Source organism: Spodoptera frugiperda, chromosome 20 (assembly GCF_023101765.2).
Source record: "Spodoptera frugiperda isolate SF20-4 chromosome 20, AGI-APGP_CSIRO_Sfru_2.0, whole genome shotgun sequence".
Classification (NCBI taxonomy): Eukaryota; Metazoa; Arthropoda; class Insecta; order Lepidoptera; family Noctuidae; genus Spodoptera; species Spodoptera frugiperda.
In genome coordinates, this window is record NC_064231.1 from 10,056,131 (window position 1) to 10,073,841 (window position 17,711).

At 32.9% G+C, this 17,711-nt stretch overlaps 1 protein-coding gene across 2 annotated transcripts; it reads right to left on the bottom strand.

Moving 5' to 3' along the window:
• Positions 1 to 1,608: 1,608 nt before the first annotated feature.
• Positions 1,609 to 17,706, bottom strand: LOC118261864 (poly [ADP-ribose] polymerase-like). Of its 2 annotated transcripts, none has more exons than XM_035572872.2 (21): positions 17,202 to 17,706; positions 16,545 to 16,686; positions 16,237 to 16,403; positions 15,907 to 16,091; positions 15,630 to 15,825; positions 15,336 to 15,441; positions 15,073 to 15,244; positions 14,544 to 14,766; positions 14,251 to 14,358; positions 14,095 to 14,170; positions 13,811 to 13,976; positions 13,541 to 13,697; positions 13,223 to 13,387; positions 12,998 to 13,134; positions 12,701 to 12,837; positions 12,455 to 12,615; positions 12,200 to 12,320; positions 7,873 to 8,032; positions 7,558 to 7,737; positions 2,505 to 7,403; positions 1,609 to 1,753 (listed from the first exon to the last, which is right to left on the bottom strand). In XM_035572872.2, exons 1-20 carry the CDS (start codon positions 17,316 to 17,318, stop codon positions 7,316 to 7,318), a joined length of 2,964 nt encoding a protein of 987 aa, XP_035428765.2. In that variant the 5' UTR covers positions 17,319 to 17,706; the 3' UTR covers positions 1,609 to 1,753; positions 2,505 to 7,315. The 2 variants fall into 2 exon arrangements, with proteins under 2 accessions (XP_035428765.2, XP_035428768.2); XM_035572875.2 differs by lacking the exon at positions 17,202 to 17,706 and adding an exon at positions 17,037 to 17,124.
• Between the last annotated feature and the right edge of the window lie 5 nt (positions 17,707 to 17,711).

A 17,711-nucleotide genomic window follows, 5' to 3' on the forward strand; every position in this document is an offset into this window, starting at 1 on the left:
TTCTCTGAACAGTTTTAATTCTAAAAAGTTAGTTAATCGTCATAAGTGTTAAGCATTCACCATAGTAAAGAGTATGGTATGTATTGCAATTGGGCCCTCCGATGATAAACACAGTTCTAAATTTTCACATAGGGGTCTTGGGAGGGGGTGGTTCACATACGGGATTGGCCCGTTATACATCTGTGTGTATCATATAATATATACAATTGCGAGGACCGACACTCCAACGAAGATGCTTTCAGGATGCGATTGTTTCAGAAAGTAGGTACACTAATAAATCGAGGTGGTTGCGCTCTTTGGGCCCTCTTGCACGAGTCATATCAACACTGGAGAAATGAGAGATCAATACTTCACGACACTATGTATGAAAAGCCTAGAAGACTGAAGACCGGCGGCAGGTGTGAAAGAATCCAGGAATATTATAAGAAGAACATATGTGGCTGTTGAAATGGTAAGTAAAGAACATTATACACTAACATAGTATCTAGAAGGAAATATATTTTTCCCATCCACAAGACTTACATATAAAACAATGATGCAACAACAATCGTAAACATAAAATTGAACACATTTGTATGGCACTTAACTTTCACTATAGATTACTAATGCAATTTATAAACAGAAATTCATTTTGAGATTCATCTTAAATTATTGTTTGTACGTTTTTGGTAGTTGTTTTAAGTACTAGGTATGTATCGAAATGCAGGTGTACAATAAGCAAATTGTTAGGGGAGTAAAAACTCATAATCATGACGCTTATAGTCTAACCGCCGCAGTCAGAGTCATTTAATGGTTACTTAACCCAGTCCTTAGCAATTGTTTTCGGAAGAAAATCGATACTAAGTAATGGTTTCAGTAATCATTAAATGTTTCTGAGTGCGGCAGTAAGAGCTACTGAACCTTCCAAATAAAGTTTGTCCTGTAAGAAAATAGGATTATCATTTGTAACACGCTAAGGCTGGTAGTCCCGACCCGCAGTCATCAGCCCTCCACATCATTATCTTTATTTGTTTCTACCTTTACTTTCTTTGAGGGCTTGATATCGTCTTCAATCCGTCTTTTCTTTTCAGAATATTTGGCAGCAATTTTTTCTGAAATAGTAATATATTTTTTAAAGTTCACACTGATTGTTTGCAAATAATACCTACATTGTCAGTAATATATTCAGGGTGTCCCAAACCTCAACGATATAATTTAACCCAATGATAGGCCTTCTTAGGAACAGGGAAAAATAATCAATTTTTAAAAAGTTACAGAGGAAGAACCGATAACTCTTGTGATTAGACACCCCTTGTCACATTTTTAACTACCGTAACCACATTTTTTCTAATATTTGTTTTTTTTATTATTAATGACTTGAATAGTGCTGCTGTCTGTTACAATCTCTAAAACTCTAAAAATATAAATTTTCATAACAGCAATCAAAAATAGAATTTTATCAAAAATTTCCAAAGGTTTTAACTTTATCTCACCGTAGTGTAAAAAAAGTATGAACAGGCGTATAGCACTTTATTTAAAATATATAAATTATATTATTGAGTTTTGGGATACCCAAATGTTTCGGTATAATATTTTATTATTGTACGAAAAAACGCAACAGGGTCTTACCAAGTATACTTTTTATTCTAATCTGATCCTTATCCTTGAGCGTAGAAAAGTCACGAATATGTTCAGGAGTAATAACTACTCTGACTTTTTTAAAAAAACAACGTTCATGGTGCCATTTGTATTCGTTCGCGCAAAACAATTGACACTGAAAATAAAATAATATAAATTAATTATTAAATATTAAGAATTAAGATTATAAATAAAGTTTACTTGGGTATGTATACTTGTATAGGTTGTATTTTAGTTCTTTAGGTAGGTAGGTACTACTTAGGAAAAGGAGGACATCTAGGGATTGGAATAAGTTAATGATATAGCAAAGGATTTTTTAATTGTACTTGCACTTACTTATAAGTATTAACTCCAACAACATAGTTAGAACTTATAAGAATATTAATCAAATCGTTTACGTTGTTACGTTTGTATATTACGTTGATGTTTTAAAATAAATAATAGTATAATTAAACAGAATATCGCGGTTAACTGATTGGTATCAGCAACCTGTGTAAATACCTTTATATTATTCGTATCTGTACATTCATATTTAAATAACTAACCCTAGGTATTACAAACATATACAAAATCATATTATGTTCCTAAAGATACACGTAATAGTTATGTGAAGTACTAACTCCATTCAAAATTAATCATTTTAACAAACCTGAGAATCAACCGGTTTTGTGAACACTATGATCGGGACAGCACTTTCAATTTAATTAATTATATTAAGTTGTTTACTGTCTTTGACGCATTAAGATAAATACTACCATGCCGTGTATCATACGTTGTAAACAAACATCAACTTTATTGCATTCAAATAGCTTTTAAATCCCTAATTTGCATATTCATAAGCTGTCAATAAAATTAGTAAATAGTAAACATTATTCAATGAAACTTACCGTTACACGCTCAATAATAGCAATTCGCACAGTATCTTTATCAATTTCTTGGCCGCACCCTTTACACTTCATTCTTCCACTTTTAGCATATTCCGCCTTAAACTTGTGTATGCTCAAGTCAACATAATATGACTCCCTTGGAAATGGGTACATTGTACCCAAGTAATTAATATTATATTCTTACTATGGTACTATTACTATGTAATTTACGCCACTCTGTGTTTAATAAGTAATAAAAATTAGTAATAAATCTCTAGTTACTAGTAACGTTCTTAAATTGTATCAACTTTTACACAAAATATTTACGTTTGCGGTATTCTCCGCAGTTAGTGAACGAACTGTTGGTTTGAATAAGGCGACCTAATGGCGCGGCAAAGCGACGCCGACAACAACTCCCAATCTCCCTAATCGGGCCTCTTTTTTCACAAGGTCAAGATGATATATGGGAAAATAGGAATATAGTTCAGAATAGTAAAAATAATAATAGGTACCTATACTGTTAAACGAATAGAGATCGTGTATGTTATTATTTTTAACAGTTCGATAACAAGTTAATCTCCCTAAGTTATCAATCATAAATGTATGTACTTGTGAGGCGCCTATATAAAATTGTAGGCAAATAATAATATATCAACAGTCTTCTTAAAAGTACGTAAGGTAGGTACTGAGTGTAGTTACATGGTCTAATGTTGTAGGTACGATTAGTTGAGTAAGGAATAAGTACCTTTTTGGGGATCGAATAAATAGTAATAATTGCGAATTCTAAATGAACAACACGTTGAATTTTGATTTATTTATTTTCAAAAACGTAGTTTATTGCAGTTTCACTGTCAGGGACATATAAACTATGTAGTCTTGGCGCTTATTTTATAAACACAAAAGGTATTTGGCACAACAAACAACAGTATCACTTAAAATTAAAAATTTAAAAGCAATTCAACTTAAAAATTAAAATGAAAACAAAGTATGGCACTTACTACCCTTAATTACATACTTGAGTTTCATAGGAGATTACTGTTACATTATGGGTAGGGTAAACTACCCAATTATCCGTTTCCGTGCGGATGATGCCGCACAGGCACCATGTAAAATCTATTGCGTATGGCGTATGGTGCCCGAGAGGATACAAAACTAAATCATACAAAACTCGGCTTAAACGACATTCGTCAAAAGAGCCCCCTAAATAAAAGTGTCTTTATTTGTCACCCTTATCATGCCCACAGTGTTCGTTTTAAGTAATTTCACAAATTAGCTGACATCAGGGGTTGTAAACCAAGTTGCCGACACATTTTATTATTGATTATAATTCTAACAGCCCACTTTCTGGAATGTTTCTCAAAAATCAAATGCTTTTGTCATAAGGTTCATTGTTGCCTAAAAACGTACAAAGAGTGCGCTGTTCGCCGGCCCTTCGCCTACGAAGTACCGTATTTCCTTGCGTATACGGTTGATTATTGTTTAAAACTACGCCGTTCATAATTGTTTGCGCCGGCGCACAGTATAATATTTTGATAAACTAGACGGACAAAAGTCAATTTAGGACATGTCTTAAATGATCCTTCTAACGCCAAAGAATCAAGACAAGCTGCTTTGCTCTGGTATTGGTACAAAATAATTTTGTCCCGCTAGTTTTTCATACTAACTGTGCGGTGCATAACTATTTCACCCCGGCCATAACTATTTCATGTAAATGTTTATAGGTACCTACGAGTACAATATTTTTTATTCATTAGAATCGGACTTCCCATTCAGTTAAATGTTCTACAGTAATCCAGTATTTTGTAGAGAAACAATTTTATCATCAAAATAGTGAAGTTAAAATTGTTTCCCTACAAAACACTGTATTATAAATAATAATAAATAAATATCACCTCGCGACAAACTCAAGTGGTACGTGTATATATTCTTTACAACACTTGAATAAATAAATCCATGAAATAATGCAAAAAGGTTTACGACCCCTATTATAAATTACTCACTTACCTTCCATTTCCATAAAAACACACAGATCGTCACTTTTAAACGCACTGAACGAATTTACTGACTGCCTACGTTAGATACACGAAGTCAAATGATTATTTTAGCAAGTAGAAACACGAAAACAAGCTAAAAGTGACAATTCATGGCGGATGATTCCCCAGGGGAATCATCAAACTTTCTGGCGCTTGGTGCCTCAGAGGCATCACAGAAATTTTGTTTGACGCCAGGCACTAAAGATTGCTAAAAAGACTTCCGCACGGAATCGGTTATCAGCACTTTAAGAGTTAGTCCTAATTTAAGCCAATTTATTATTGTGAAGAAAAGGCTTTTGTCTGTTAAGGCAAATTTTATAGTTATAATATTTAATAAGGAAGACGATAATAAAAGCAAAAAATGATTGACTTCTATCTAAGATTATTTAGACAAGTAAGAATAAAAAATGGGTCTGTCACCATTTACTAGCACCATCTCCACCAATTACTAGCATAGAACAACCCAATTATCAGCACCTCACTATCACTGTTAGGAATTGCATTAAAAAATTTGTTACATTATTAAAATCTGTTTTTAATTATTTTTATATAGTTAGTAAGTAGGTAACAAAACAATTACAGATAATCTAATTATACTTTTATCTGTATAAGTCGAGCAAAAAAAAGCGTCACGGCCGTACCATCCTTTTCTCGAAACCATTCAGGCCAATTTCGACCGCATATAACTTCGTTGTGGATAAAACAAGAAGCCTGAATTTTCAGATACTAAGCAAGCATTGTACAAACATGGTATATTTGAATTTACATTAAATTTTAACCATTAATTTAAGAATTATAACGCGTCAAAGTTTCGAAACTTTGTCACTGACTGACAGATCATCAAAAGTATAAGGCACTTCTAACAGACATAGAAGCTTAAAATTTTTGTATAAAATTAGTATTTAGAACCTACATCAAGGGAAAAATCAAATATTTTGTAAATTTAGTCCAGTTTTTTAGATAAATCAACTGCATCAATAACTTTGTAATCCTAAATGTATGGGATTAGATAGTTATTGATACAGTTACAATTTCATCACATCAATAACTTTGTAAACCCATATAAATGTATGAGATTACAAAGTTATTGATGCAGTTACTTTTTATTGTTTAATGGAATAATTGAATCTACAAAAAGAAGTGAGATACCATCAAAAACATTCTGTAAACAAATCCAAGTCTCGCACCTCATCAGTTTATGTACCGTAAAAAAATATGAGATCCATGTAATACCAAGTCGGTTATTTTATTTAGTCCCTACTTAAGAGACCTTCTGTCTTAAGTTATAATGTAAATTGTTATCATATCAATATTACATTAATTTTACGAAATGTCCTGTAATCTGACTGGTGTTAGTAAATATTGTTGACTATCAAGACATACCAATTGCGCACTACTAAAATAATCTCTAAAGTTATCGTAGCTTGCATACCATCTACAAAATTTCTGCTAATAATACTGGTAATAAAACAAAAAATAAGAAGAGAAAAAATAAATAGAAAGAAATAAGAAGAGATGATGATATTCTAGGGAAACCAATTTATCAGCATGCTTCTGATCCAGTTATCAGCACCATGCTAACATTTGGATTTTAATGGTATAAACTACTTTTACAAAGCAAAATCAATTCTTTGCATAAAATAAACATAATTTACATTAAAAAATATGAAATTAGTATTTATGTACTTTTTTCCATTTATCATCACCAGTGCTGATAATTTAGAATTTACAAAATATTCGATCCATTTATCAGCACTACGTATTTTACCAATTAATCACCAGAACCTCAAATTCTATTCTTCAGATTATCATCAAATATTATCCCAAATATCAGAGAAATCAGTAGTTTCAATATTAAATTTGTAAAAGATACGATATATCATAAAATGTAAACACGTAACCTTAATGGCGATCACAAGAAACAGGCAAAAACAGAAGAAACTGCAGGACACAAATGTTTGTTTACATAATTTCCATCAATTTGAGGTCTCAAAGTATGATTTTCCCAATAGCAGGATTCCAAAAACATACATTTATTTATTTATAAGTATGGAAACCCAAATTAGTAAGTGAAAACCTTAGAATTGGTCGATTTATTCAGAGTGCTGATAATTTGGTGCAGTGCTAGCAATTGGGTAGTTGTCCCTATAATAAATTATTTTAAAACTGAAAATATGTTAAGAGAACCAAACAGCAGACTACACTACTACAGCAACGCGTTTTATGTAAAGTGTTTTATGTAAAGTGTACTTTACATAAAAGATGTAGGTGTGTTGAATTGCAAGTATATAGTATGTATATCACTAACTAATTAATATACTACTTTGTTACTTTTGGCATTTAAAATGAGTGCACTTGTATAAATGCTGAGGTTGAATTATGTCAGGTACTACAAACAGATATTAGGTAACTCTATTGTTAGTATAAATGCATAAATCACAGTTTTTCGGTGTTTGGTATCCATAACAAGTACCTAAACTTATTTAAACATCTAATGTATTTATTTAGCTTAGCTATGCTAAGACTTTAGAATTTTTTTCTTACTATGTACTAACATTAAATGCTTATAAAATTACCCCTAAAAGAATAATGATTATAATCAATACTCATTAGTAATATCGGCTTCGGCATTTGAAAAAGTTTTCAACAGTATATTTTATCTTAATCGTTACGTTATATCTGGTCTTGTATGTAATTTATAAGACTAGACTTACGGTTTTAAACATAATAATCTACAATGATTATTAGATCTCTATTAAATTCAACCATAAGCAGCAATAAAATTATAACCTTATAGGATTACTTTACTACTGGACTGTTGACGTAATTAAATTTGACCTGCAACAAGTACTTTACTTTGACTTGTGCTTCATTGTAAACGATAAATCTGTTGCATGCTAAGGAAAATATTCTTTCATTATGAAGCATGAATATATTTTGAAAAAAGTTCAGTCTTAACTTTTTTTGTAGTACTTTTGGGACACCCTGTATTTTATGTCCTCTTCTCTCTAAAAAAACGTTTAGCATATTGTAAAGGATACTCGTTATAACGGAGCGTATCTGGTGAGTCTGGTTTGATCCGTATCGGTTTCCCCAGCGGCACCATAGTACCGTCGTCCAAAATTCTATTTTGAGCAGGGTCTGGCATCGTTGCACCCTCTCCAAATCTAGAGTCCATACCTCGTGGCAATGGCGTCGAGTTTGAATGTATGACTTTATGCCTGTAATCATTAAAAAATACCAATTATCTGTGATTTTACTCAGTATAAATTATCCGGTACAAAAAAATTGCTCCTTTCTATTGGGATACGAGCTGTCTTATCCTTCTCATTACCTACTTCTCTAACTATACATACATGTTTCCAAGGGCAACTTCGCATAGCAGCAGGAACCCAATTGTATCAAAATAGTTTTTACGGCAGTAGTTGGCAGACTTGGTCACCATATCCGCGAAGTACACTCCTTTGCCAAACATGTAGCCAGTCACTGGGGCCTCGGGTGGCGCTATGCGGAGACCTGCATCAGAAAAATTAATAAATTTAAAAAATTAAAAAACCCGACTGCATAAAAAACACTTTAATTTTTTAAATTTATTTATTTTTATTTAACATTTTTTAGTTAGTTATAATACGGCTATGTGTTTCTCAAGATTTCACCCGCGACACGAGAGAACTACTTCCAATACCAAGATAATAATAGTATTAATCCTTATCCTTTTGAATAGTCTATTAATTTTCTACATTAAATGAAGATAAAATATTTGCTCTTTACACTGTTTCAAAATTTCTACTAGTTTTAGACAAAAAACGATCTTTACAGTTGACGCGTCGCATGGGCTATAGGTAAACGACTATGTAGATAGATTCCTTATTTAACGTTCAGCAAAGCGAGGGCGGGTCGCTAGTCCTTTATTTATAAATAAATTCATTGTAAATAATTTAGTTAAGACGTACTTTTATTATCACTTTTCACTTTTAAGTTCAGACACCGCTAGTCAATCGCGTCGCGTAGTACCTATACGAGTATTTAGTTTGGATAATAAAGAACATAATTGCACATAGTATTTTTTTCTATATGTCAGTGATATACCATTTTGGAATCCTCATGATGAGCTCTTTAATTTGATACCCATATTGTAGCAAATAAAATTTTTTTTTTTTTACTCCTATCTAGGGCGCCTCACGGCCGCCATGTTGGTTTTTGTTTTACGTCACATATCTAAGAACACTTGGGTAATTAAGACGAATCCAACGATACCCTGATTGTCGAAATCCATCAAGCCGTTTCGAAGAAATGAGGTAATAAAGAATATTAGGCTCACACATACAAGATACGCGCGAAAAACATAACCCTTCAAAGTCAAAGTCAAAGTCAAAGCATTTATTTCAATTAATCCTAAATTAGGCACTTTTGAAACGTCAAATTGAATTGTCCGTCAGTCGGTCTGTCAGTGAAGCTAGGCGCTCGTTCCAAAGTGTTGCTTCGAATGGAGAATAACGAGCAAGAAACTCCATCGTTACTCTTTTCAAAAAAATGTTTTTTACAATATCTCTGATACATTATTTGATCATTTACCTATTGTATATATATGTAGGAACAATGTAACGACAATACGACGTCAAAACTATGGGACAATAAAACCAATTTGTAAAGAATATAAATTAAAAAAGCGGGTTGTTTCAAACATAGTGCCCACATATGTACACTTACAATTTTGAAATAATGCTTCTATACAAATAAAAAATAATCTTTAATTTAATTTTTCAAATAAAAAAAAAAAAAATAACTGCTTGATGCCACAGGATCCCTAGACTACATTGGAATAAATTAGTACTTTAATTTAACGTGTAACTAGTGATCGTATTAGAGCATTGTCTAGTGTGAGCGAGTGTCCAGTGGAGCCGGACCAACATGCTGCCACACATTTTTATCTTCAATATAATCTGACAGTTTATAATATGCCTGTTTACACAGTTCACGCTTTATACAAGATTTAAATTTTTTCTCGTTCAGATTCAGTATGGTGGTTGGTAGTTTATTGTAACACTTAACACAAAATCCCATGAAGGATTTCTGCACTTTGGACAATCGGAATTGCGGTATAGCTAACTTATTTTTACCTCTCGTATTAAAATTGTGTCTGTCGCTTCTTTTTTCAAACAATTGTTGATTTTTTCTCACGTACATAATATTTTCGTAAATGAATTGAGAAGGCACTGTAAGAATGTTTATAGTTTTAAATAGTTCTCTCAAAGATTCGCGACGGGGCAAGTTATATATTGCTCGAATAGCTCGCTTTTGCAAAATAAAAATTGATTCTACATCCGCAGCTCGCCCCCACAGCAAAATGCCGTAAGACATTATGCTGTGAAAATAACTAAAATAAACAAGCCTTGCCGTACCTACGTCCGTTAGCTGCCTAATCTGTCTAACTGCATAAGCAGCTGAGCTTAGTCTCCCCGAAAGTGCTTTTATATGGGGCCCCCATTGTAATCTGTCATCTAATGTGATACCCAAAAATACAGTCTCCTTAACAAATTCTAACTTTTGTCCGTTCAAAGCAACATAACATTCGTTATTTTGTACGTTTGGCAAGCAAAATATTAATAGTAAACCACTCATAGACTCGAAGAATGGAGCTGTTCACGTCGTCAAAATTATTCGTACGTCGACCTATTTTAAAAATCAGTGATGTATCATCTGCAAACAGAACCATTTTTGGTTCATTTTCGAATATGAGTGGCAAATCGTTTATGTACACTAAAAAGAGGAAAGGACCCAATATTGAACCTTGAGGAACGCCCATTTTTATCTCAGACCCTTGTGAATTAACACCGTTAATATGAACTTTTAGCTGCCTATCTCCTAGATATGATTTCAATAGACGGAGCGCAGTGTTTCTAATCCCGTAATGATTTAATTTCAGCAAAAGTGTCTCGTGGTCAACGCAATCAAATGCTTTTGAGAGGTCACAAAAAACACCTATGGCATCCTGTGCTTCCTCCCAGGCACCAAATATTTCTTTCATTAAAGTAACACCGGCGTCAGTTGTACAACGACCTTTAGTGAAACCATACTGCTGATGGTGGCAGATGGAGTTTTTATTAAAATGATGAAGCATCTGAGACAGTATCAACTTTTCAAACACTTTGCTAAGGACCGGCAAAATAGATACAGGCCTATAATTATTAGGTTCTGTGGTTTCGCCGCTTTTAAATAGTGGGATAACCTTGCTATATTTCATAAGGTCAGGAAAAACACCGTCATCTATACTTTTATTAAAAATCATAGCCAGATAGGGCGCTATAGTTTGAATAATTGTTTTGCAGACTTTCACTGATAGTCCCCAAAGATCTTCAGTTGATTTTATTTTAATTTCTTTAAAGACCTTTACGATCTCTAGAGGATTCGTATATTGAAAAATAAAGTCATGTTGACATGATTTTACATTTTTTTTAAGCAAACTAGCTGAGAGTGTAGCTGAAGAATTTAAATCTCTAGTTATTTTAATAGGAATATTAGTAAAAAAATTTTCAAACTCCTGTGCTACATCACATTTTGAAGAAATTTGTCCAATTTCAGATCTTAATTTAATTTCTGAATTATGTATTTTTTTCCTACCAGTCTCATTTTGTATAATTTTCCAAGTTGTCTTTATTTTGTCATCAGCTGATTTTATTTTATTGCTGATATAAAGACGTTTTGCGGCTTTGCACACTAATCTAAAAGTCTTTGAGTACGATGTTACATATTGTTGAAAATGGGGGTCGTTATTATATGGTTTCATGCCATAAAGATCAAAAAGTTTATTTCTACTCTTTCGAATACCTACAGTAGCCCAATCGCTAAATACAAATTTGGTATGAATATCTTTATTTTTGAGTGGCAAAATATTGTTAAATTCCTTGTTTAATAATTCAAAGAAATCGTTGTACAACTTATTCACATTACTAATATCAAATGTATTTATACTTAATTTACTAGCTAAAGAATTGTTTAATTTCTCCAAATTTCTAAATGTAGTTTGTCTAAATCTTATTTGAGTTTTTAGCAAAGGTAAATAAGAGCTATACCCAACCATCAGTCCACAGTGGTCGGATGGCAAGCTATTTATAATATGTTTTTCTTTGTAATCACAATTACAAAAAACATTATCAATGTAGGTGGCGGTCGAGGATGTTATTCTAGTTGGTTCTAAAAAACATTTTTTAAATTAAATGATCCAAACAAATTTAACAATTCCATACTGCTTGTACTATTTTCTAATAAATTAATATTGAAATCGCCTCAAACAATTATTGACTTGTGACTAGTAGAAACCTTTCTTAAAACATCCTCCATGACAGAATCAAATAAAGCAAGATTCTGATAATTAGGTGGTCTATATACACAAACTACAACATGTCTATCCAGCTCAACACAGGACAACTCAATGGTGTGTTCAACTGACAGTGCTATAATGTCTTTCCTTCCTTTAGATTTGATAGTATTTTTAACTAATATTAGGGACCCACCATGTAATATTTGCTTTCTACTAAAGTTACTAATTACATTGTAATTTTCTAAATTTAAAGATGTTAGTTGGTCCTCCTTTAACCAATTCCTTGGCAGTCGGGTAAAAAGTTTTAACTCGGGGAGTGTTTAAACTATTTTCGCTATGTAACGTTTATAGGTACGACTTACCTTGAGAAAGGATACCAACAAAATTGGTAGTGCGCGATCCGTGCCAAAGTAGACGTCTGTTGTGAAGCTTTTTAAATGGCGAGAATCTGTCATCTTCTCCCTCACGAACCACTTTAAATACCTGCAGTTATAAAAAGAAATAAAATGTTTGATTAACTCGAAATTTGATACGAGAAACGTAGTAATTACGATGATGATAAAGGTGAGGGGATTCTGACTGATGACGATTAGGATTCAGGTAAATGTGTTACATACCTTTTGAAGGCTTAAAGTGTAATATTTTACATGAGAGTGTCCATGCGTGTTGTCCAAATACTCATTTATCATCCCATACTCGGGCGAAGCATCCGGCAGCAGTGCGATGTCCACTTTCAACTTCAAATAGTTGGCCAGTATGGGGTTGCTTTCATTTGTTCCTGAAATTCAAAATGTTTGTAAGGACTCCTTACATAAAAAGATTAGTCCTTACTAAGGAGAAATAAATATGAACTAAGTACTTACGTATTTTGAACAAACTGTAAGCTAATTCTATCTCCAGCAAGTTGTCTAACAGGGCCGCTTTGGAGCGAATTATCTCCGCGTTGTCGAGTAACGGCGGATTGTTCGTGCCAAAGTTGTGAGGGATCAATGTGAAAAATCTACAACAGACGAGGAGCTCATGTTTTAAAATCTTAGATATTATTTAGATATTTCTCTTTATTATTCTCTTTTATTTCTCCTTCTGACATATTTAAAACCTCTGAGCTAAAAGTGGCACAATTACCTAAATAGATTATTAAGAACTCAAAAAAGAATGACCTGTTAGTAGCGTCTATAAACTTAATTTTATCGATAGATCCACTATCAATCAATGCTTGAACTTCCGATAAAATATTGTATCCTGCAATGATTTGATTCTTCGATAGCTTTCCCAGCGGCATCTTCTCAGTGTCAAGCTAAAACCGAGAAATTAGTGATAATAAGCGATTATGAACCTTATTTCTCAAAAATATAACTTAGAATAGTATGTAACACATTACCTACCTCGAATTCTGTTAATGTCTTATTCATTGTTTTGACATCAAACAGCTTGATGATAAGTTTTTGTACTGACTTGTCGAGGGCACATTTGTCGCTCACAACCAGAGTTTCATTTGAGGCAAAGTCGGTCGCATTGTCCATTTCTAACGGATAGTAACGTCCTGGCACCTGCAAGTTGGTTACAAAATTATAACGATGTGCTATTTACTCCTTGATAACAAACATATTCTCCACTAACTTCTATGTTGTAGGTGCTAATGTATTTTACCATAATTTTATGTTTCTTTTATACGTGAATTTAGTAATCATATTTTTACCTACCTTTTTAAATTGCCCTCTATTGTTCCAGTCATTTTGTGTTTTTTGCTGAAAGAGACTTTCGAACTTTTTGACTGCTTCTGCTCTAGACTTGCAGGGTTCTGTTTTAGATTTACCGAAGTTAGTGCCGATACGACCCCACGAAACGAATAGCCAGTATCTGACGGAGAAAATGGTAGGTATTGGTTAGCATGTGTATATTTGGAGTCTGAAAAAAGAAAGACGTTAACTGCCAACTGGAAGCAATATTTTTTATCAAATTATTAGACATACTTTTTCTTATCATCGGCCTCCAACACCTGCAACTTGTAGTAAGAGTTCTTCTGAGCGACGATATCAGTTAGTGACAGTACCACGGTGTATTTAGTATTGTTCGTATCCACATACACGTGAACTTTGCTAGTGTTCAAACCACAAGCTGGATCTACTGATGATCCTCCTGTGAACAAAATCAATAGACCCATTTTTCTCAGTAAAATGTAATAATTTTATTAATTTAAAGTTACAAAAATTAACTAAACAAAAGCATTTCTTAAAAGTTTTATAAAGATACGTACCTGCAAGTTTCAGCACTGAATTTGTTGAAGTTGAAGATTTTTCTCCTAATATTTCAGTGGGAATTCTTGAAGCTGGCTGTAAATTAAAAATATACCTAATTTATAATAACATGACGTAGATAATGAAGTAATAATCTACTTTTGTAATTAACTTACGTCTGATCCCCAATCAGCGATATTATTTTCTTTGATCAGTTCCAATGACTGAGCGACAGTGCAAGAGCTGGCTTTTTCAATAACATCGAAAAATGTTTCTTCAACAACCTGTAAAACAAATATTTTTCTTTAATTATAATGAAAACCTATCCAGCACCACGGAATTTATTAAAAAATACCTCCTTTGAAGTCAGCATTACGGTATGCCAGGGGCCTAACATTACCTTTCTTTCATACTCTTAATATGTCTAATATCTAAATAATCTTATATATCATAACTTGTAAAGTTTTACCTGAATATCCTTAGATTGGATTTCTTTCATTTTAAACAGCATTTTATCCACATCAGCCTTAGTAGAGACCACAGCTGCGGTAGTGTCTAACAACTGAGTAATGACTACACCACCCAACTTTAAGATCCGTTTATGAATTTCTTCCTTATTATTAACGTCGCCATAAAAATAGAACTGTAGGTCTTTTAGTGGTGGTATGACCGAGTGTATCTCTTTCTTGGCCCTAAAAAAATAATTATTGCTTGAAAAATCTTTAGAAATGGGTGTATATTTTACAGTTGACAGGGAACTTAGTAGAGCCATCTGGCAAACCCAAATTTTCTGTTTGTAAGATACTTTGTGTTACTGAAAATAAGGGTCAAATTTCAATCAATAAAATTCTTCATAAATATTTTAGGACAATATCAAAAATATTTCTGTCACTACAAACGCTTAATAAAATGACAAAGAACACGATATATAAATATCGCGGGCTAAGAAACTAGATTATGAAGTACATGGCGTAATTAAAAAATGAGATGAGACTTACGGGGTAAAAGGCTTAGCTTCTGGTTCAGGTGCAGTTTCAAATAGTCTCACATCAGTAGTAGGAGTGAAGTTCTCGAAGATTGGGTTTTTCGCAAACTCGGTCGGTATGACCATTGGCAATCTTTTAGGGTTCTGGGTGACATAGGTACATTTCGTCCATTCAGTTAAGTGTCCTGTGAATGAAATAAGTAGTTAGGTAATTGATGTCATACATAGGTAGTTTTACAATTAATAGGATTGTATTTGAAATTTAAAGTTATTTACCAGTGCATTTATATTTGTTAGTGAGTAGCACCAGTTGTCCTTGCTTGCATACCTCGCAGGGCTCCAGCTTACCGAACGCCATGCATTCGGCGAGGCTGTCCAAACGCTGCAATCAGGAATTTATTCTAAACATACCAAATATACCTACTTTTCCAAACTAAGTGTTAAACCAATATTAGTCCAGAAGATCACAGGCAACTGATAAAACATTAGTGTATTAATGACATACATATTAAGTTTTCTAAGACATATAGTTTTATAGGTAAAATAAATTAATAGGTTCTTCTAACAAACCTCATTAGGTCCAGAGTTGTAACGCAACTTCTGTGAGTTTGCCTCCAATAGCTTTTCCATATCTTGCTTAGAAAGCACACTCAGAGCTTTCCTGTATTTGTGAAATAGTTCATTTTGTTCAACCATTTTTTTCTTGTCTTCTTCACTTGTTTCTGTTTTTAATTTCTTTGTGGGTATTTCATCGTCACTCAACGGTCTGCAGACATTAGTGAAGCTATAGTTAGTAATTTGTTTAGTCATTTTCATGTAAAAAATATTGATTGTCTATTATTCTTACTTGATCTCTGCCATCACCATCTCCTTATCCTTCTTCTTCAAAGTTTTAAATCCAGGTATACTCTCCCCACCAGCATAGAAATGTAGTTCATTCCTTAGTTCCACAAAGCACTTGATATGGTATGATGAAGGAAATTTTTTTTGTAGCGAATTATTGAACACATTTTTTGAAATACGAATTTCATCCTGAAACAATAAAATATTTTTTTACCAAAAAATCTTCCAGTCTTGCTGAGGACTAAAAAATATTTGATTGATATGCTTAAGTTTGTACCCTTATTTTTCTAGCGTTAAGCAATAATCAATGTATAAAAGATCTATTAATAAATACTTTGCATATTTTAATGCCACAATGGGTACAAGATATCTTGTTACTCTTGCAGCACTGGATAGTGTAGTCTTTGAGTGCCAGAATGTGAGACACAGCTTCAGGGTCCGTAGGCCTTTTCTTAGGATTACTAGGCGTTGTAACTGGCACCACCATACCCGATGGTTTTTCTGAAATCAAATGAAAATATAAAATTATTTTTCCATAGAGGTGATTATTTAAAGGTATTGATACGGGTTGAATTGTATGATCTTCAATTCCTTTTTAATAATATGTTATTATTGAATGAGGAAATACCATCAAGTTCTTACCAATTTGAGATTTGATTCTCGTCTGATCATCATTCTTAAGATTACAAAAGTTGCCAATTTCAGCAGTAGATGTAGGCTGGTTTGATGTAAAGAAACACTTCTCATGATGCCACCTAGTTTCCTTGCCATCAAAGTGAATAGACTGAAAAGAACCCAAATTGCAATTCTACTTAATACATAATTATAAAACCTAAAAATATTTTTAATTACATTGATTGGACTTAAAATTATTCTTCTTTCTAGTTATGACATTAGTTTGCAAACTACTTTACAAACAATACTTTAACAAGACTTTGTGTTGAAAATTATTTACTAAAAGTTGCACATTTTATAGAAAATAACTTTTAAATAACCAGCCCTTTTTTAATAAGGGGGGAAAATCATACAATGACTAATAACCAGCCACCAGCAAATCAATATCTTGATGTTGAAGAAAAGTCCACTTTCAATTCGATAAACTACTCTAACACATCGAGATAAAAGCTATTTTACCGTATTTCGTACGCTTCAAGCAAACACCAACCTTAATGCCTTATAATAAGTGTCACTGCAATGCAACTCAAAGCGCAACAAGTTATCTATTATGTACTACCTGTCATTTTAAAATGTAAATAAACAATGTAGATAATGCATCAAAATTTTGTCGATGGTACTAACCTGCACCAAAACAGCTATTCGCACAGTACCTTCATCGATTTTGTTATTACATGCTTTGCATGTCGATCTTCCACTTTTCGCATATTCCACTTTATATGACAAATCTCTATCCGTCATTGTTTTATTAGATGTAAGTTCTTACTTATTTATCACAATTGAATATTCTTATTACCTACACTTAATTACTTCGGCCAATTTTTACATATGAAACGTATTAATAATCTTATTTTCGTTATTTTCAGCGGAATTAATGAACTGTATATACCGGTCAATATGAGTTGACATAAGTAAGCATCAAGAACAAGTGTTATCAATAGCTCCCCGATTTGGGCCTCTTCCCTGACAAGGCCACAAATTCTAATAGGATAGGAATATAATTTAACTTATGTACTTTGGAATGCGCTATAACTACGTCATGACGTGCCATACATTAAATACATAACATACATATATCTATAATAATTATTCTTTGTAAAGCATGCCTTCGCTATAGAGATCCACTCTACACTA

Bases quoted from the DNA above. Each gene is read 5' to 3' on its own strand.
- LOC118261864 (XM_035572872.2), bottom strand. From the start codon at position 17,318: ATGACGGATAGAGATTTGTCATATAAAGTGGAATATGCGAAAAGTGGA. The intron at 13,698-13,810 runs GTATGTCTAATA...TTTCTCCGTCAG, and splicing joins GAGGCCGATGATAAGAAAAA to ATACTGGCTATTCGTTTCGT. The intron at 7,404-7,557 runs GTATCCTTTACA...AGCATGCAACAG, and splicing joins GATACGCTCCGTTATAACGA to ATTTATCGTTTACAATGAAG.